The 21,645-nt window shown below is 40.7% G+C and overlaps 1 protein-coding gene across 12 annotated transcripts in view; it reads right to left on the bottom strand.

Annotated features, from left to right (window-relative positions):
* The window catches only part of LOC127950906 (histone-lysine N-methyltransferase 2C), a 112,803-nt gene that overhangs the window by 7,075 nt on the left and 84,083 nt on the right, over positions 1-21,645 (bottom strand). For 8 of the 12 annotated variants that reach the window (XM_052548305.1, XM_052548310.1, XM_052548315.1 and 5 more), the window contains 19 exons: positions 21,435-21,503; positions 18,148-20,028; positions 17,710-18,026; positions 15,968-17,637; positions 15,723-15,834; positions 15,564-15,630; positions 15,293-15,356; positions 14,855-15,087; positions 12,723-14,294; positions 12,452-12,643; positions 10,598-10,762; positions 10,295-10,436; positions 10,073-10,214; positions 8,192-8,370; positions 7,965-8,101; positions 7,492-7,699; positions 6,321-6,460; positions 1,573-1,674; positions 344-1,472 (listed from right to left, as the gene is read on the bottom strand). In XM_052548305.1, the coding sequence (XP_052404265.1) occupies positions 344-1,472; positions 1,573-1,674; positions 6,321-6,460; positions 7,492-7,699; positions 7,965-8,101; positions 8,192-8,370; positions 10,073-10,214; positions 10,295-10,436; positions 10,598-10,762; positions 12,452-12,643; positions 12,723-14,294; positions 14,855-15,087; positions 15,293-15,356; positions 15,564-15,630; positions 15,723-15,834; positions 15,968-17,637; positions 17,710-18,026; positions 18,148-20,028; positions 21,435-21,503 (8,521 nt within the window). The remainder of the gene's footprint in view (positions 1-343; positions 1,473-1,572; positions 1,675-6,320; positions 6,461-7,491; positions 7,700-7,964; positions 8,102-8,191; positions 8,371-10,072; positions 10,215-10,294; positions 10,437-10,597; positions 10,763-12,451; positions 12,644-12,722; positions 14,295-14,854; positions 15,088-15,292; positions 15,357-15,563; positions 15,631-15,722; positions 15,835-15,967; positions 17,638-17,709; positions 18,027-18,147; positions 20,029-21,434; positions 21,504-21,645) is intronic. The other 4 variants (XM_052548312.1, XM_052548316.1, XM_052548318.1 and 1 more) reach the window with 2 other exon arrangements.

The following is a 21,645-nucleotide window of genomic DNA, read 5'->3' as shown; positions in this document are numbered from 1 at the left end:
ACAAGCCCTGAAATACACCCTGACTCTTTTTTTGACATTTCTATGTTTAACTATTCTCAGCTGCTCATGAGAAAGGTGATGAAGATAAAATATGTGCTCTTACAACATATAAACATCATAAAGTGATTATTGTCATAATTCATAAATGGCAATCTATTGGCATCGGCAATGCACAGGACATTGTAAGCCTGTAGAATGTGTGATGTCTTTTATTTCATTAAATCATAGCCATTTAAGGTTTAAATTTGATCAAAGTGACTTTTAAGTACCTATGGGAACCCTGTCAGATTTTAGATCAGCACATGTGATTTAATTAATCCATTGGAGACTGTGGAAGCTGTACCTTTAGCAGTGGTGTCAGTCAGCACCAGATCCTCGTAGCCCTGCTCAATGACACGGATGCTGAATTCGGGACGCCCCTCATGCTCTTCCACAGAGCAGACGTACCGGCAGCGCTTCTGGCCGTGCCGCATGCTCCAGTAGAGCCGGCTCGCCTCGTAGCCAGGAGGAAAGATGGCCGTGGACGAATGAAACGTGGACAGCAGGGCAGGTGGAAGCTGACCCATTGCATGGAAAAGCAAACTGCCCACTCGGAAAGTATGGCCGCGTTCAGGCTGCTGCACGGCTGCCGCTAACTGCCTCAGCTCATCGCGCTGCACAAACACGCGGCGGAACACGGAGAAGCAGCGAAGTTGGTGTTCTAAGTGCAACCCAGCGGCGGCGCCAGAACCTCGCGGACGGTGCTGGTGGCACAGCATTGTCTTATCCTTGAAAAACGTACAGCCGGCCTGCAAGGCACACGTGAAGTGGTAGATGTTGAGGCAGCGCAGCCGATGGCAGCCACTGGTGGCACCCAAGCGCTGACAGAACGCACAAACCACCGTTTGTCCTCGCTGGCGCGCCAGTTCCACGTTGATTAGGGCACCGGCTTGTGTCTCATAGACCTCAGAGGACCAGAGGGCACAGTTGAGGTGTACCCAGGTGTCCAAGTCCAGGTTTAGCAGCCTGGCTGGGCCATCCGTCATCCCATCGCCTATCTGTTGGCAGAAACAGCAGCGGCGCATGTCTCGAGTGGTTGAGCACGGTCTCAGAGATGAGTTGAGCTTCTGCAAAAGCTCCTCAACTTCTGACTCCGATGTCTGGGTGCCAACTTTTGGTATCGTAATGTGTACCGTCCATTTTCGCCAGCGCAGGCCTTTCCACCGTTTGCCGTGATGCCATGGTTTGTCTTCCATGTGGCTCTGGGAACACGGTTTAAGTTGTACCGTCACTTTAAGATGACTTTCTGATATGCTTTCAGGTTTGGACTCCATCTTGATCGCTGTGTGAAGGTTCGGAGAGGGAGGGGACGGTTTGGGCTGGAGTTGGGCCAGGCAGTGGACGTCTAGCGAGGACATGTTGTTGCTGTACTGGTGCTGGACTTTAGAGGGACACTGTTGCAAAGCACTTTCAGGAAGTAGAGCAACAGATGCCTGGAAATGCAACACACAAACGTGCAAAAATCATGATGCGTAATTATCCATCAGGCAAATAAAAACAACCACGCTGTCTGCATATGGATAAAGAACAAACCTTGGTGTCAGCGTTCCCATTGGACTGAGAGGATGATGAGTGCAGAATGAGACAGCTATGACTGCAGAACACCAAACCAGCATCCGAACATAACTGAGACTTCTGGGAGAAATCAGAGGAGGACAACAGGTTTAAAAGGGCTTGTTTTTTCTTTCTTTAATTGCCTCTGAAATGACTTTCCTGCTGTCATCTATGCAGTCTAGGGGTGGGCAATATGTTCAAAGTATCATATCGTAACATTTTCATGACGATTATTTTTAACATTGGTTTTTAAGACTATTTTGGAAGTTAATAATTAGTGGGCCCTGCAACTAATACAAGTAAATAGTTCTCAGACTCATTGAAGCAAAGTAAACAGCCAGAGCAAAAAAATAAGAGACAATAAACAGCACTTTAAAAATGTCAAGCAAGTATTCAGGGAAGAAATACTACAGAAACTGAATGAAGGGCTCGACAGTAATGACTGCCCGATGGCTTGGGGCCAGTGTGAAGGACGCTCGGGACAGCAGACGGATTTGTCACTAGCTCGCTCAGGCCATTGTAGTCACCAAAGTTTATGATTTGCATGTGTTTTTAAGCCTTGTTAATTTAAAAGTTAAAGTGATTAAAAAGTATTCGGGCGCGAAAGACAACTCCATTAACTACTTCCGCAGTGTGTTCTGTTCCATGCTTACACACAAACTATTGAATTTTATATGTATGTGTTTCTGAGGGGAATCAGTTGTTTTCAGAAAAGTTTTCATGGTGTTTTCTTTTCAGCTTGACTCTGTAAAACGCATTTAAATTAGTGTTAATATGCACAGCGCTGCTGTGTTTAACTGTGGTAACCAAGGAAATGCTGTATTATTGCTGTTAAGTGCCACCTGCTGGCAGAGAGTTAAACTGCATTTAATTCATCCCGTCTGCTGTTTCTGTTTCGTGCAATGATTTATGCAGCATAATTTTACAAAACTATAGTCAGACCATTCTGTTTTTGCTTCAGAATTTGAAATTATACAGTCTAATATAAATGAAAGATTGCACATTTTTGTTTTGATCGATTCATCATTAAAATGCAGTGGTTGTCTCTAATCTCAAATGGCTTTGAAAAATAAAGGTGCAGAGTGAAGAATATGCAAATGTTATTTTATGTGATTTTTCAATTTCTGTATCTGAAAAACATAAATCGTCATTTCATTTCTATCTTTGTGCTACAGGCATATATTAAATTGTGCTATACTTGTAATTTATTTCATGTGTTCTTATTTACTGGCTATTCACTTGTCTTTAATAATGTTTGAACATTATATTTATTTATAGGTAATGGTTTTTGCTGTGGTATCAAAATTGAACAATTGAATTGGTATCTAAATATTGGTATCATATAAGCTTATTTATTGGAATACAAGATAACATTGAAAAACAATGATAACAGCAACTATTTTATTTCTGTGGCAGGTTAAGTAAAAATTTTAACCGCTGACCCAGATGGGCAAGTAGAAAAAATCCTTAACGTTGAGCTCTGGAATGTAATCTGAAAGTAATCAAATTGTAAAATACAACACCGTATGAATGAAACATACATAGATTTTTATTAACATAAAAAAAAAAGATGATTTCTCTTTTGCTGGGGTAGTCTGTTTAGCATTAATGACATATGGCAGCAAGTTTATTAACCCTTAGGGGACTAAGCCCTTTTTGGTCCGTTTTCTCTATTTTTACATTTCGGCTTATAAACCATATGTAATGAGGATGGACCACCATGTATTTGGTATCAATGGATTCAGAAGACCCTAAGCTACCATAAGCATGCATGCAATATGTCTATAAAGGAAGTATGAGTGAAAAATTGTACAATAAACTAGAGAATTTCAAAGACGAAAATTAGATTTTTGTCATTTATTACTGAAAATCCTACCTCACACAACAATAGTTAAAAGTTTTTGACCCAAAAATATATTTTTCAAACTCTTTGCTTGACAGAAATGGGTTAATGTTCAATCAAATGTGTAAAGATCAATTAAATAATTAACTTTATTTACAAACAGTCCTAGGCGGTTTTTTTATTTTTGGGACTAAGCCCTTTTTGGTCTGTTTTCTCTATTTTTATATTTGGGCTTATAAATCATATGTAAAGGAGATGAAACACCCTGTGTTTGGTATCTATGGATTCAGAAGACCCTAAGCTACCATAAGCATGCATGCAATATGTTTATATAAAGGAAGTATGAGTGAAAAATTTTACAATAAGCTAGAGAATTTCAAAAACGAAAATTAGATTTTTGTCATTTATTACTGAAAAACACACAATATAGAACAGTTTTTGAACAAAGAAAATATATTTTTTCAAACTCTTTGCTTGACAGAAATGTGTTATTGTTTAATCAAATGTGTAAACAACAATTAAATAATTAACTTTTTTAAAAAACAGTCCTAGGCATGCCAGTGAGCAAAGCAAGGCCTCTCCAGGCCTTTCCAGTAATTGTTCCAGAGCTTGTTCTGCCGTAAATCTTTTACTGCTTGCCATTTTGATAAAACAGTTCTGTAATAATGCTGTATCTCTCTCGAATTTATCTCTTTGTGCTCGCTAACACTCCGATCACTTTCTGCTTTCTCCACGTGATGCTGATTCTCCGATCGCTCGAATTTAGCTCTTTGTGCTCGCTAATACTCCGATCGCTTTCTGTAACACTCCGACCGCGTTCTGCTTTCTCCACCCTGATGCTGATTCTCTGAACGCTTATTGATTACATGTCTTTTACTTTAGTCCAGCCAGCTTTTACAAGGCTACAGCAGAGCTACAGAGTCCTCTGAATCGCTAGAAGACATAACCTTCCTCTGATTGGGTTAGAAAAAGACGCCTCCCAGCGGCAATTTTTCCATTGGCTGTTGCGTGTTGAATCTGCCTAGCACAATCGTTTTCATTGGCCTGTTTACGCATTGGTATTGCGCAATAAGGGAAGTGTTTAATATACAAACTGGACACCGCTGTTTTCAGCGGAATCTGAGGAAGACGGCAAAAAAACCCGCATCTCTCTAGCATTAATAGTTTTTGAGATAACTACACATTTGTAAAAGTATGCCATTTTGGGCGGTACCGCCTAATCCGTCCCCAGAGGGTTAAGGTGCTGCCACTTTAAGACCTAACGTAAAAGATGGCCCTGCACAAACAAATATAATCTATTACATCTGTTTCTAACAAAGTTAATATGAATAGACGGTGTTGAATGTGCCATTAAATAAAGATCTTCTCATGTTGTGCCGGCATTTTTACATTGTTGCTCATTTTAACCAATCATACAAAATTCTCTTGAGTTTAGGAATGCAATGGCAAAACAGAAGCGTTCAGATGAGTCCTTGCTGAAACTCATCAGTTTTGTTGAGCGTGTGCGTGTTCTCTGACTGAATTCTGCACTCTTGCGAATTCCCTCGTCATAAACAACCAAGATCAGATGTATGTACAAAGTAAGAAATTCATTTCACAGTTTATATAGCTTTAGTGATTATAACGACCGTTTAGTTTTTTGAGAAAATCAGTGAAACAATAACTATAAGAATAAATTGAATCTTGAATCTTGAAAGTGCTTAAACTGGCGATAGATCAATGTTAGTGATAATGTCACTCTCTATATATTTTATTCACTGTTTGAATAATCGTGGATTATTCAACTTTATACATTATTGGATTATACATTACATAATTATACATTTCTGACATTATTATTAAATTGTGATCTTGTTAAACACAAAGTATGCCCCATTAAAAAAAGTAAACAGTCATAAATGCCAGAATACAAAATTAGTCATTTTATGCATTTAAATGTTTTAATTTTTTGCATATTTTCTAGTATAAGTGCACTGTGCTCACATTTATTTGTGCATTAAATTGCAAATAAAAATCACATATCATCTTGTGCCTTATATGGTAATCTCGAATTGCAGAATATATTTTAGTACATGCATTTGAGAGACATTCTTGTGTGCTGCATACATGCCGTTTTTAGTTTTAATCGCCGTTTTGGTGATTTCATGACTTAGCTGACGACAGAACGAGGTATGTAGCCTATGCTCAAAATTTCTTGTGCGGGTTATTTATGATGAAGTGATATAGAGCGTGCGCCACATATCTGCATACTGTTGAAGAGTGTGCGCTGTGAGCACAGTAAAATGGCTGATGTGTTTTTCTGACAAATAGTCTAACAATATCTCATCTGACCGCAGTTCACAGTTGTTCTACTGAAGCTCATTTGGCTGCCGTACCTTTTCCGACACTGAGGTGAAGCTCAAGTGCGCATATGAAAATTCCTCCCATATGATGTGCTCATAGCCTAAAGAGATACAGCGGTTCCGCATCTTAATAAATGCAAAATGGACAAAAACTGCAGTTTTGATTGGGGTGGTCAAAGGAGTGGCCACCCTTTTAATTTGGCTGCTTTTAGCCTTACCCTGGAGTTGGTTCACCCTCTGCCTGTGTATATACTTACACAAATTCTATTTTTTCCTAACTAACATGAGTACTGGCAAAGGTGGGCATTTTAACATCTATTTGTGCACATTTAACCATTTTGGCACACACCCGAAATGATAAAACCAAATTATATTTTGTGTGTCCACGTTCCATTCACAATGCAATCTCCACAATGATCTAATCAATAAAATAAACTCCCAACCTACATTTCACATGCAAATATGTCAGATATTTCTAATTAAAATGGGTTTCAAATGACTTTTAAAAACACTAAGAATGAAGCAAAATAACATATTCATACCTGTGCTTTGCCCTGCTCATCTTTGGTCATTTTCCTCACGCCACTGCCAAGGACAACCACTTTACAGTGTTGACACCATTGTTGCTTTGGTCCTGGGCCTTCCTGTCCCTTCTTATCCCGCTCTCTACCACCAACAAGACCTGAAAGATATCCACAGTTATCAATAGAAAAGGTTCCTCCTACCAGCTCTGATTAGAGTAAAAACGGCAATTACACAACGATACTAGAGCTGTGTCATTTCCCTGTGATGAATGCAATGTAATCTTGTATTGAGGCTTTTAATGTGATTCAGTACATTCATTAAGTGAGTATCTGACACAGATGAGCAGACTTCAAGAGGATAGAGTTCAGGCCAAGATCACTACTGTGTTTAAGTAGCTTTACAAAATCAATCTCCATCAGCAACTCAGCCAGACACAGACACATTATTGCACAGTTAACAAGTGATGGATGTACAATTCCTGATTGCTATCCTATCACTGTATTTATGTAAACAGGCTGATTGCAATGATATACCATTCATGCTAATTGTGTTTGCACCATAAAATGTTTTTATGCATTTAGTCATTCATTCATTCACCTACTAATTTTGGTTCCATCATTGTCAGATATAATGTAACAAAAGTACTTCATATATTATATATAATTTTTTTTTTTTTTTTTAAATGCATATACTCTGCCATTTAAAGCTATGGGGTCAGTAAGGTTTTTGGAAGAAATAACAATTTTATTCAGCAAGAATGCATTCATTTGATCAAATGCAACAGTAAACACACTCATAATGTCCCAAAATTTATATTTCAAATAAATACTATTCTTCTGAACCTTTATTTATCAAAGAGCTCTGCTAAAATCCTGCTTAAAAATCATGGTTTCCACAACTGTCTTCAACACTGTTGCAACTGGTATAAAAAATTATTTCTGAAGGATCATGTGACACTGGTGACTGGAGTAATGATTTGGTTTAGTCACAGGAATAAATAACATTATAAAAGATATATTTAAATAGAAAATAAACCATTCAAATAGTAATAATACTTCACAATATTACTGTTTGATCAAACAAAACAAAAAAGGCATGTATTTGGCGTTTGATCAAACAAAACAAAAAAGGCATGTATTTGGCCCAAACCTCTGTAAGAAAGAATACTGATAGGCAAGCGTTCCTCACTTTTGTTGTGGTTGTGTTGGAGCTGCGGAGGTGCTTGCTGTGTGGCTCTCAGTCCGTTCGGCTCATGAAGGGCGGAGGTCAGGTGCTGGGGATCCACTGAGGTCTTGATGGCCCCCATAGTTCCTCCCGGGCCACTGCTGACCTCGTAGCTGCTGGGGATCTTCACACGGATCAGGTCAGCAATGGCTGCAACAACGTCAGTGATGTTCTGAAACACCCAAGCGAAGAACGAGAAGGGTTTAGATATTATTTCACACATTAGCTATGCTTGTTGACTCAAGCATCACGGTTTCTATTGCTCATTCTTTTTTCTTCAGACAATGTAATGATTGAATTATTTACTACTCAGTTTCATGTACGCTCATTCTGTAGCAGGGAACTGAATGTGCTTCATGTTCTTGTGCTGTCAATCAAGACAAATCCTCTGCAGTCGTGCTAAAACTGACTGATTAAAAAAAGATTTTGTTTCTCACCCCAGCAGCTGCTGGCTTCAGCGTGATGGCGATGGACACCAGCCCAGAGTTGGAACCGTTTTGCACTGATCCAAACGGAGAGCCGAAGAACACTGATGAAGGCTCCGTCTTGACCTCTCGTAACCTGACCTCTGAGCCTACAACACAAGTGGAATGAACGAAACGGATTACAAAAAAACGGATGATTTATAATATAAGTGTAGGTACAAACTGAAGGAGTTAGATACCTTTTCCCCTAAAGACAGGAAACATTGGAATTACTGGAGACAGGGCTGGAGAAGGAGGCTCCTCCTTGACCAATGAGAGATCAGGATAGCGGCTGACCTCCATGCCAACGACACTCTCTGGGGAAGAAGACGGGACGAAGCTGTCTGGGGTGTCTCTGTCTTCACATTGCTCCTGTCCCCTGTTTGTACAAGAGAAATACATTTTTACACGTTAGCTGAGAAGTTGAAAAATAGATGAATGGTTAGAAAACACATTTCAGCGAAGCACTGTCCAACTGATATTTTATTTTATATTACATTTATGCACATACTATGGGGATTCAAAAAGGAGTTCAAAAGGGTTTCATCTGTGTTAAAGCATTTGCTCTGGAATAAAGGTCTGAACGAGGCCTTGATCATCCTTCAAGTGGATTGTAGAGTAAAGATGATTATTATTATTTTTTTAATATTGTGCGAGACGGTAATGACATTTTTCAGTTTTAGAAAACAGAGCTAGGTTTGATTTTGTCCTTGAACACAAGTTATTTAGCAATCAGTTCAGTTTGAATTTATAAAAACTAAACAAACAATGTTTGATCATGATTGTTATTTATTCACTTTTTAACGCCATGCCAGCATCAAGGCTATTTTGATGGCTATTAACAAAAGATGTTTCAGATAAACACTAGACAAAAATTCTAAAATACATTCAGATGATACATATTTAAATAAATCAGACAATAATGTTTGATAGTAACACCACACTACTTTAAAAATCATCATGTAAAACAAAGTGTATAAATTTAGTTATATATTTTCTGTATTATAGAGGGAAGTAAAAAAATTCTGTGGGAGATAAGCTAAAAGTAGCGAAATCATAACTTTAAATGTTCCCAAATCTGAGGAAAGAAGTTATTATATTAGGCCTATATCCTTTGAAACTAGAATAATTAGCTACAAATTCAACCTCGAGTACAGAAAGCTTAACCTCACTGAGGAATCAACCCTTTATTTTAAGGAAATAATCTTTTCAGACCTCTCAGAAACCTGACTTCTCATGTAAAGCTACTGCACGTCTCATACCTAATGCTAAGACTCTTTTATAATATTTAAAGTGATGCTATTATTTACTAGCATCATAAAAATTACTTTAATTCTTAAAAAAGGGGGAGGGTTATGTGCACTACTGTTCAAAAGTATTTGGTTTTCTATATTTTTTATTCAATGAAAAAAAAAAATAATAATAATAATATTGTGAAATATTGTAAATATCGTATTTTCCGGACTACAAGTCGCACTTTTTTTCATAGTTTGGCTGGTCCTGCGACTTATTGTCAGTTGCGACTTATTTATCAAAATTAATTTGACATGAACCAAGAGAAAATTACCAAAAATACGTCATGATGAGGAAAAAAACATGTATAAGTCGCACTGGACTATAAGTCACATTTATTTAGAACTAAGAACCAAGAGAAAACATTACCGTCTACAGCCGCGAGAGGGCGTCCGAGCAGCATAGAGCGCCCTCTCGCGGCCAGAGATGGCAATGTTTTCTCTTGGTTCTTAGTTCTAAATAAATGCGACTTATAATCCAGTGCCACTTATACATGTTTTTTTCCTCATCATGACGTATTTTTGGGCTGATGCTACTTATACTCAGGTGTGACTTATAGTCAGAAAAATACGGAAAATGCTTTTTATTATAATATATATTAAAATAGTATTTATTCATGTGATGGCAAAGCTTAATTTTCATTAGCCATTAATTCAGTCGCTCTAGTACCTCTAGAACTTAGCAAAATTGCAAATGTAACTCTACTCTGTTAATGAACCCACACATCTGGAGGTCACAGAAACATCAGTGGGAAGTGCAATCCCAGTTCTTGTTATGGGTCCACTGACCTGAGCTCCTCCTGGTTGTTATGAGGCGGGGTGGGAAGAGAAGCCGGCACATTCACAGTTTTGGGACCCTGAGCCAGAGCTCGAGCCAGCAGCTCCTCCTCAGCCTTAAACTGCAGCGGTCGAGAAAGCAGCCCTTTGGTGACTGTTGAAACACAACAATTATTATCATTAGTGTCCACTGTCCAACATTTTGGTTTTGGGCTATTGATATAAATCGCTCACCGTCATGGCTAACAATGACGCCCCCTTTGCTGGCCAGCTCCTCTGTTGTGGCAAAGCCATTGAGCATCTTCTGGCGCGCCACTGGAGGAGGAGTCGGGGGAAGAGAGGCGGGAGGCGTGGGGGGGTTGCTCAAATTATTCTGCTGTAGAGAGATACAAATCCGAGTGAGCATCTGTGTGTCTCATTCATGAAACCTAATAAGTGGAGTTTACTGCTGATGTCATGAGACTTGATGGAAGTCACAAAAAAGCTTCAGCGGCAAATGTACCGTCACAGAGCGTTTTATCAGCTGCTCTTAATTACCTTGTAAATCAGCTGGGAGTAATAGTCAGAGACGCCGTCCAATGAAGCGCTCCCAAATGAGCCCGAGAGACGGCTCTCCCCGTCCAGCTGTCCGCCTCCATAGGGCACGAAATGGGCAAAGTTCACCCCCACCAGAGGCTCCATTAGGGGCAAGAGAGAAAGCTGCTGGTGCAGTGGAACAATGAGACACAAAGAGTGACATATGGGAAACGTGAGAGAAAGGTCATGCTTAGAAGAGTGTTAAAATTTGAGTGTAATTAAGAGATCTGTCAGAAAACTGACAACTTCTAATGTGATGAGCATAAGGTATGAGGTACACCTTATGCTAAGACTCTTTATAATTTTTTATTTCACAGTGATGACATTTACTATTATAATAAATGACAAAATATAACTGAATGAAAACAAATTTTAAATATGATATTAAAATAGTATTAAATTGATTTGATTAATTTAGTATTTAGCTTAACTTAACCAAAAATGGGTGAAATCTCAAAAGTACAGAAACAATTACTTGGCATACAATTTTGTAATACAAATACAATAAGGTAGCAGTAAAAGAGTATTTTGAGTAATAATTTAGAGTAAAGCTGTACTATGAAATATCATTACAGTTTAAAATGACTGTTTTATATCTGATTATATTTACTAAAGCTGAATTTTCAACACCTTTACTCCAGTCTTCGGTGTCACATGATCCTTCAGAAATAACTCTAAAATGCCGATTTGCTGTCCAAAAACATTTCTTCTTTAAATGTCTTTAAATATTTTTATATTTATTGTCACTTTAAAACAATTTAATGTGTCCTTGCTAAGTAAAAGTATTCATTCCTAACTATAAGTTCAACAAAAAATAACAACAACAACAACCGTTTAATTCCTAAAAACTTCTTGACAGTGAAATCTTCGGTCAGGAGCATTTTAAAACTGCTGTGTGGACCCCAGATTCCTCAATCATAGAGGTCATCAGTGACTTTCTTTTATGTGATGAGCGTTCCTAATGTTTCACAGCACTATCCTCCTCTGGCCAGTGATTTCTACTGTGATGATACACAAGACATGAGTTGCTTTGGCACAGTCTCTCCTGTCTGTAATCATGTCTGTGATTAAAAGCAGAACATGCTTGACTCATTCTCATACTGCAGGACAAAGTGGCTATGACAAACATTCATACCAGACTACTGTGTCTGTGCATAACAAGAAATTGTTTTAGCAATGCAACAAGAGTATGATTTCAAACATTGAGTGGATTTGCAGATAGGTCTTCAATTACGGTACCTTTCTTAATTAGCATTTAGCCTTATACCTCAATACAAATATCTTAACATCCTCGAAAGAAAGTTTAATTGCCAAACTATTTATTATTATTTAAAGAAAGAAATTAATATTTTTACTTAGCAAGGATGCATTCAGTTGATAAAAAGTGACAGTAAAAACAAATAATAAATGCTATTATTTTGAAATTTCTACTTGGCAAAAAACAGTTTTCACGAAAATATTAAGCAGTATAAGATTTTTTTTCAATGTTAATAATAATAAAAAGAAGAAGAAGAAGAAGAAGAAGAAGAAATGTTTCTTTAAGCGCACAATGATTTCTGAAGGATCGTGTGACACTGAAGACTGGAGTAATATTCAGCTTTGCCATAGAATAAATAAAAACATAACATGTTTAAACCGAAAACTGTTATTTTGACTCGTAATAACATAGTAATGCTAAATGATAAGCAGTAAAATATTACTCAGAAGACCACATTTATGGTTTGGTGTTTATGAAGAGATTTTTAAGCCCTACTGACAGGTGTGGAAGTACATACGACTGACCTAGACTGAAAATAAAAAGGATTTTTATTGCACCTGTTTTAACTGGGTCATTACTGGCTCAGTAGAGGAATACACTGCTTGATTGTCTTCATCCTCTTTCTTTCTCTTTTTACAGCGGGGAGCGGGTCTGTCTCCACTCTTGGGTGCCCTCTTGTTCCTCTGTTTCTTCTTGCCCTCTGGAAGTAATGGCCCGGGGAAATCAGGGTGGTTTGAATCCGAGAATGTCTGTGGGGAAGGAAAAATGACACGGTCAAAACAAGAGCTCAAAATGTTTTAAGATGACATTATCTCCTGACTCCCTCACCCCAGTGCTGTCCATGGAGCTCTGCCGCAGAAAAGCTTTGCAGTCCATGGATCCCTCTTCCTCTGACCTCAAACTGTCTTCAGACCTCTGGTGGGGCAGTGCGGGAGGTGGAGTCCTCTTATTCTTTAGGAGGTGTTTGAGGAGTTCATTCCCAGCTTCTCCTTTCGAGCTGCTGGCTGGACTTTGGCTCGCAGGATGAAGCAACATTCCCTCCCTCTCTCCCTCTACCTTGACCATGCCTAGTCCCATTTCCATCTCCATTCCCTTATGCCCATGGCAGTCACTCGCCTCCACCTTCTCCAATTTGATGTTGGACAGGATCCTGTCATGCATCTCCTGTTGGGTCATGGCCATCTCTGGGCCTCCACCGCAGCTGCCTTCAGAAAGCTGGCGCTCCAGCTCAGAGTGGGGCTGGCTGCTCATGGAGCCTGGTGTAGACGATCCAGGTTGGGACGTCTCGCAGAACTCATGGTCACCGAAGACCATTTGGTTCCTTGTCGGTGTGGATGATGTATCTGAGACGCAGGGTGTTAACGGGGCTGTCAGGTCTGAGCGAGGTGTGGAAGGAGCTTTCAGCGACTCGCAATCATCATCTTTCTTCTTCTTGCGGTTCCTTTTCTTCTTTCCTTTCTCCTCCGGAATGATGTTGGAGTACAGCTGAATCAGTGATGGACCGGGACCTGGAAAGTTTGGAGGCAAGGGCATGGGACCCTCCATTGGGAACTGATGCCTTTGAATTGGATTCTGAGGCATCATGTTTGGCCCAGGATATCTCTGAGGTCTAGCTTGTGCCTGGGCAAAGTTAGGCCCATGGGGTACTAGGTTCTCGGAAACAAACCCCTGTCCCATTTCCTGAGGGAACGGACCATTACCCATCATTGGTCTGGATGGTCCGCCAATGAACCCTGGTTGCATGCCTTGCTGCTGTGGAAATTGCGGACCTGGCATCTGCTGCTGCATTCTGGGTGGCTGCATGAAGTCCTGCGGTAGCTCCTGGTTGTAAAAAGGCATTTGTGACAAGGCCCTCATTGTTCCATCTTGGCAGTTAGGGACTTGCTGTTGCTCCATGCAGTGTTTCACATGCTGTCTTTCCACTTCCTTCATAAGCTGCACTCTTTGCCTCTCCTGTTGCTCCCGTAGCCGCTCCTTACGCTCACGCTCCTGGAAGCTTTCACTAAATGGGTTGGTATCGTCGAAATTTACGTGAGGAGACTCGCCACCTGCCTGCCCCTGACTGGGCCTTGCCACTGCTGGCTGCGTAGGCTGTGCCTGCACTACTTGAGCAGGCATTACTCCTGGCATTTGAGGTGCTCCACTGGGAGCAGGTGCACCAGGGTGCCAACCTGCTGTGTTGGTCACACTAGTTGCATCTGGTTGGCCAGGGTGGAGACGAATGGGCATCATGGGACCCATCATAGGCTGGTTCATTGGGGGCCCAACTGGCATCATGCCAACATGAGGCTGCATTGGTGGCATTCCATGCATCATTGCAGGCTGCATGTTACCTTGTTGCTGCTGTTTAACCCTATACTCCTCTATCAGCTCTGCATGCTCCTTCTGCTGTTTGCGAATCTGGAAAAAGCACAGAAAAAATTGGACTGAAACATTTAAAACTACTTGTATTTTCCATTCATTTAAACATGTCCTTGACAATTACAAGAAATGTCCCTAAGTTTAAGAGAATATGTCCTTGTCTTTCTAATATATAGTAGTTTATTATTTTTTTTTAAATCATTTTAATCACTTTCAAAGTGTTTTTGACAACTGACAGCAAGTCAGAATCCACCTGACTTTGAGAACTTGAGCATTTTAAAGCAGCAGAAGACAACTGCAGCACAGGGTTATATTAAACAGATGGCTATATTCCATTGGTGTGGACACTAGTATAGTTATTGTTATAGTGTGCATGGGCTTTAAATCAAATGATAAGGTGCTTTGTTTTCAATTATGAAATTATATGTGTATTTTTATTCAATTTTCAATGCAATTGTAATTATTTTCTAGATTATTTTATATACTGAGAATTATTTTATTAGTTTTATTTTTCAGAAAGAGGCCAGGGACATCATCTGTAAATGAAGTGGCTCATGAAGATAAAACCATGAATGACTGGTATTATGTGTGTGCTTTACCTGTTCCAGCTGTTTCTGCACCACCCCCTGTTGCTCTGTCACATGTTTCAGCTGCTCTGCGTCCTCCTCAGGAAACTCCCGTCCTGCTTTCTTGGCAGTTCTCTGCTTGGCAGATAGGGCTTTTTTAGACTTTCTATGGGCCCCAATCTGCTCCTCCAAAAACTTCTGCTGCATCTGAAGCAGCTGCTGGGTTTCCCTGAGCCAGTCTTCATACTGAACCTTCTGTGCATCATCTTGATGGGAAAAAAGTTGGAATTAACAATTACTGGCATACATAATACATTTTTGTGGTTAAGTGTAAAATGACAATTTAAATATGTTAAGTAAATGCTTATTTTGGAAATACATTACACATTATACACGTCTTCATATTCAGAACTGGATGAGTAACACCAATGTGGACTGTTTTACTGATATCAACAATTATTAAAGACTTACGGGAAAATCCTGGTCCACAATTTGGGGGATTGGGTCGTGTCATGTGAGGAGCAAGTTTGCCATCCTAAATGAAAAATGAACAGAACATTGAGACAATCTGAAATTACTAAACTCATACTGGTAGGTAAACGAACATCAAATTAGCCAAAATATTTAATAAAAACACGCAAGAGGTGTAGGTATTTAAATTGAGCTGAATTTTGTGCAGAGTTCTACACACATTTAGATTCCATGTGTGCCTGCTGTTCAGAAGAAATCTGAAGAGTCTCACCTGTCCAGCCAACTGCACTGGAGCTATACCTCCATCAGGGCTTGGTAACGCCTGGCCTGTCTGGACACTAATTGAGATTTTGTGAAGAAAAGCCATTAATGAAAAAGCTCATACACTGAAATAAATCTAATAATATTTCAGTCGAGACCATTAACTCACTTGTTCATGACCATAGGAGACATTCCCATGTTGTTCTGGACCACCATTTTATTGATCCCTTTCAATGCGACCATCTTTGCCTTCATTATGGGGTCTGTGATAGCATCAAAATCTGAATAAATAAATGATAAAAATATGCAAATTTAAGTAAATTATAGTCAAGTACACATTTTGCCACATGCAAAACAGAGAAAGGCCTTCAAGGAAGAACAGAATTACATCTTGTTATATTAGCTACCCCTTACCTATGTTGGGGAAGAATGAATCACTGGGACGCTGTCTTATCATAGCTTGCATTTGCTTCTGCTGCTGCTGCTCCTGTCTCTCCTGATCCAGGAGGTCTTGGAGAAGGAGTGGTTGCTCCTCCAGAAGCAGTGGTCTGATCTGATTGCCTTGCTGTGACAGCATTGCCTGTTGAGCAAGAATACTGTGTTGTTCCCCTGAGAGTACATCATCCTTTTGATCCAAACCAAATATATGGCTTTGTTGTTGTTCCTGAATGGAGCCTGGGACTTCTAATGCACTTTCACCATGAGAAGACACCACTGATTGGTCAATACTGAGGCCAGTATCCATCTCCTGCACTGAGAAGTTTCCTTGCCCCAGCATAGTGCTACTGAGTGACACTGTAGCTTCCTCACTTTGTTGGTTGCCTTGTGCTGATAAGTGTTCCTGCTTCTGTGATTCACCTTCTGGTGGTACACTGACCAGCATGCTTGAAAGCAATGGCGTAGTATCTGTCTGAATTCCAGACTTTGGAGCCTGTAAACTGGCATCAATATCACTTTCAAAGCCAGCTTGATTAATGGCAGGACTATCATTTACCTGATTCTTACAAGATGTGTCTTGGGACAAGCAATCTTTAATTCCATTTTTGCTATCCTCCTCTGTTTTCAAGGACACCAACATCTGATCTTGAGGAATGTCTGGACTGATGTGACCTTGAGACTGAGCAGTTTTGTCTACTACTGTTGACGTCGAGCATGATGATGATGATGAGCCATCAAAACTATCAGTCTTTTTCTCAGCTTTTGTCTTTTGGAAATCAGACGTCTCAGTGTGGTCTTCTATTGGATCACTGAGATCTAGGTCCTCATTAAGATCTAAATCAGCATCAGCATAGGCAATTATATCAAATTTCCCAGATGTTAAGAAGTCATCTAGATGCAGGTCATTCGTTTCAAGATCCAAGTCCTTTCCATCATCTGTATCGAGATTTAAGTTCTCTAAATCGGCATCCACAAAGTCCTTCACCTCAACATCCTCAAGGTCCTTGACAGCAGATTCATCAGTATCGATTTTCTCCTCAGGTACTTCATTTGTGGATAAAGGGACCTCAATATTTTGGACAGCAGATGTAGCAGCAATACTTGTGAGTAAGGGAGAACTGAGAGTCTCACTAGAAGCAGGTTGGCTTATAGACCTCGTTAGGGGGATTTGTGGATGTCCAGCTCTCAACGGAATATTAGCTTGTTGTAAATTCCCCAAGCTGAGAGATGCCTGCATCTGTGTATTAGCTACCTGAGACTGATTAATAGCTGTATCCACTGGCCTTGGAACTTGATTGAAGGGGAATCCCATTTCTTGGCCACCCATGAAACCTGGGGGTCGTTGCTGTGAGGTCAATTCCATTCGATTTCCCTGCATAGTAGGAGCTCCAAAGGGAAACCGAAGTCTGCTATCTGGCGCCCTGTGTCTCAGTTCAATGAAAGGCTGCCCCATGATGTTGTGCTGTTGCACATGCATGCCACGAGAAGGTAAATGTGGGGTTACTAAGGGGTTGCCTCCTATTGACTTCCCCAAGTCCATAGACATAGATCGTCTCATCTGTGGATGAGCTTCAATTATTGGGTCGTGGATCTGATTCGGTCTTGGAGCTCTTATAGGACCTTGGACATTAGGAGTGAGAGGCATCCTAAAACAACAAAATAATAATATTAGTCAGTACATTTTATACAAATGATTTGAAGAACAGAAATTCACCCACCTTGGCCCAAGCTGCCTTATATTTGAGTCAGCATCCACAGGAAACTGTGGTCTAGGAAACTGGCCTTCAGGGAAATGCCCTTGTTGATCTCCTGGGAATGGCCCATGGAATCTTTGAGGGGTTCTCACAGCTCCTGGTCCAGGATATGGTGGTGGTGGGCGATTAAAAATTTCACTCTGTTGGCCTGTAGACTCCTGACTCCAGTGTTGAGGGGTTCCTGGAGGCATGGTCAGAAGATGATCCTGTACACACTTATCTTGACGTATGGCTATCTTCTGCTGTTGCTGTTTGAGTATGAGCTCTCGAATACGCAGACGCTGTAAACAAATTAACATTGTGTTAATAAGTGTTCTACAAGTTATATATTGTCACTAATTCAATGCACTTCATAAGCAAATCAACCATCTTAAATAGAGTAGCAACAAAATAAAACCACACCTGTCTAAGTCTTTCCTCAGCTTCAGCCAGTGGTACCGTTTGAGCTTCAGTGCTGGGCTGGCCCATGAGGTGGGAACTCATACATTGTACCAAACCTTGTTGTTCTTTATTTTCTCCACATTGAAGATGTGGGAGCATGGGGGCCTGCTCAAAAGGGTCATGGATGGGAGTCTGATTGGGTCGACTGGATATCGGCTGAGATATGGTTTCATCTGCCATACTCAAATGTTTAAGGGTCTGAGGTCCATGTTTTGTTGGACTGGCAAAAGTGTCTTGCATTAAGACTTGAGGAGGAGAGAATGGATCTTGACTGGCCATGGGCCCAGGTACCAATCCCTGTCCTACTCCTCCAGGATGAGGTGTTCGTGAGGGATGTGCACATGAATCATTAGGTAATGACTGGGATCTTCCCAATGAATGTGCATGAGGATCAGGCACTACAGGGCGTTGCAGTCCAGGGGGTTGACTAAAAGGATCAGGAGTCCTTTGGTGACTTGGAGACTTGGGGAACCGGTCTGTCATTCCTGAGCGTGGGGTCCCAGGGGGTTGAGCATAAGGGTCCATTGACATAGGGGACATTATGTGGTTTTGGGTCTGCAGTTGAGCCTGCTGAGATGGTTGATTCATCATGGCCGGATGACGAGATGCAGGCTGCTGAGAGTAAGGTTCAGGGTCATGTGGTCTAGGTGTGCCTGGCATTCTAGCGTATGGGTTAGAAAATGGAGATGGGGCAAAAGGGTCACTTGAAGGTCTTGGTGTAGCAGACTGTTGTCCATAGGGATCACACTGGGAATAGTCTGGCCGAGGGGTGGAAGGGGCTCGAGCATATGGGTTACAGGAAGGCTGGCGTGCCATTGGCCCAGGTTGAGAAAAAGGGAATGTTTGGGGCTGTCGTGAAAGCCTCTGATTTGCATAGCCGTCACCTACTGCAGGACGAGGAGTGAGCGGAGGCTGTGCATAAGGATCATTCTGTTGATTCTGGGAAAATGATTCAGAAGAACGAGGGGGCATCATTGTTCTTTCGAATGGATCCCCACTTGCTCTCCGTGCATGCATACCTGCATATTGTTCCTGAGCCTGAGGGGGAGGCATAGGGGTTTTAAAGACCTGGACGGACCCTGATTCATTGCTGCCTGGGATAGGAGTGAGTAAAGGACGAGCATATGGGTCTGAGAGTATCATCCTGCCCTGGGGCATCCTCTGGTAAGCTTCCTTTCTCACAGACACCCTAGAGAATGGATCATGGCCTGGGGAGCCAATAAGATGCCTCCCTTCCACTGTCTGACTTGCTCTGGGAGGGCACATAGGTTTGAGAAAAGGGTCTGTAGCTCCTGCTGGTCTTGGGGTGTCTGGGGGCTTGGCATAGGGGTCATTACACATGGATGTTGGAGAGCCAATCGGCTCTGAAAGACCTCTGGGAGATTTCCCTGATTCTGAGTTACGGCGTGGAGTTCCCTGCCCAGTTGGTGGTGGTCTGGGTGTGCCTACCATTTTGGTGTAGGGATCCCAGGGTGAGGATGGTCTGGAGCCAGAGGAGCTTGGGGAGAACATCTGAGGGCTCTGTGGCTGAGATCCTGAAGATGGGGGTGGTGGATGAGGGCGCAAAAAGACGTCATCTGGGGAACACGATGTGGGCGTGCCGGGCAGCTGTGACTTTGAAACCCCATTTTTTGAACTGGGCTGCTTTGGAGACAGTGATGTGATGTTCTCACTGTTGGAGTGCCCAGATACTGGACTCTTCTGGTGATCAGAAGAGTCATACTCAGATTGGCTGATTGATGGAAGTTGTTGCTGCTGCTGCTGAAGTTGTTCATTCTTCACCTGCTCAAGTTTCTGTGTAGCTTCGATCTTAGCTTGCTGCTTATTTTTCTGTCTCATTTGCTTCAACAGTAAGGGAAAAAATATATAATAATTAAATTCATTGAATTAAATTAATTGAATAATAGTACATCAGGCTAACATAAATATAAATTCTTTATTTTAGAGTTTTAAAACATTTTTCTGTCTTTTGACAAACTTAAAGGGTTACTCCTCCAGAAAAGTATGAAAGACATATTCGGAATTGTCCATCTGCCATCAGTGGATCAATCTTTATAATATGAAGTGACAAGTATACTTTTTGTACGCGAACAAAACAAAAATAATAATTTAACAATTTGTCTCCTCTGTGTCTCTCCACATCACCGTAGTGCCATTTTGGGGAACAACCGCTGAACGCAAACTGCGTACACTATTCTGTGTCAGCCACGACACAAGGATACACAAGGTTTTCTATGTGTACTTGCGCTTTGATTTGAACGAAAACAGTGCATCCGTACAGCGCGACTGACACAGAAAAGTGTAAGCTGCTTGCGTTCAGCGGTTATTCTCCAAAAAGAGGATAGACACAGAGGAGATGAATTGTCGAATAAAGTCGTTATTTTGGTTTTCTTCGCATACGAAAAGTATTCTTGTTGCTTCATAATATTAAGATTGATCCACTGATGGCAGATGGACTATTCTGACGATATCTTAATATTTTTCTTGGCCATGACAGTGTAATTTACTTAGCAGTCAATGGGACAGTCACAAGCCTCCCGGTTTTCATCCAAAATATCTTAAATTGTGTTACGAAGATGAACAAAGCTTTCACAAGTTTGAAAACAACATGGGATAAGTGATTAATGACAAAATGTTCATTTTGGGGTGGAGTATCCCTTTAATTACGAGTCACATTTAAAAAAAAATCATATTCCTTTCTGCCCTCTCAAGTAAAGAAATATGCTTTAGTAGAGTTTATTCTGAAGGCTGCTCATGCAAACATTTCAACATTAAAAACTGTAGCACAAAATGCAGTTGTGACTAGGGCTGTGACGATAATCGCATTACCGCGGTAATGATATGCCAGCCGTGGTGTTGAGGTCATAACCGTCATCACCACACTTTTTTTGCATGATATTTGCAGGAGGAAGCTAGAGGTCTGCATTCCCGCGGTTTCCACAGGACAGCCACGAGAATGCAAAAAAAGTGAAGTGATGACAGTTATGACCTCAACACTGCAGTCGGCATCTTGTTACCATGGTAACATGACCAGATATTTTTGTGACGCGGGATTAAATTCCCGAATAAAAAAGGTAGCAATCGGTAACTCTGCTGTAATTTGAACAGGAGTGGGGGGGTCTAACAATATCCCATTCCCGTTGTCCATTCAGAACAGCATATCTGCATATATATGCATTTATATTCACGGACTGTTACCCAAAAAACAATGTCTAAAGAAATAGGAATCGAAGTTAAGCACAACTCACCAGAACTAAGCAATGTTGGGGCATGTTGAGCTCGGCTTGTTCTTTCTGCAGCTTTCTCAGGTTGTTATTCTTTTAATAATTTATTGTAAAAAGAATGGGTTACAAACAATGAAAAACACTGTTGCATATTTCCTATTAAACTCAAAAGATATAAAAAAAACAACAAAGTTAAAGAAATAAATATTATTTTATGTTAATATTGTTAATATAA

This window comes from Carassius gibelio, chromosome B2 (genome assembly GCF_023724105.1).
Source record: "Carassius gibelio isolate Cgi1373 ecotype wild population from Czech Republic chromosome B2, carGib1.2-hapl.c, whole genome shotgun sequence".
Lineage (NCBI taxonomy): Eukaryota > Metazoa > Chordata > Actinopteri > Cypriniformes > Cyprinidae > Carassius > Carassius gibelio.
This window is presented reverse-complemented; position numbering and strand designations above follow the sequence as displayed.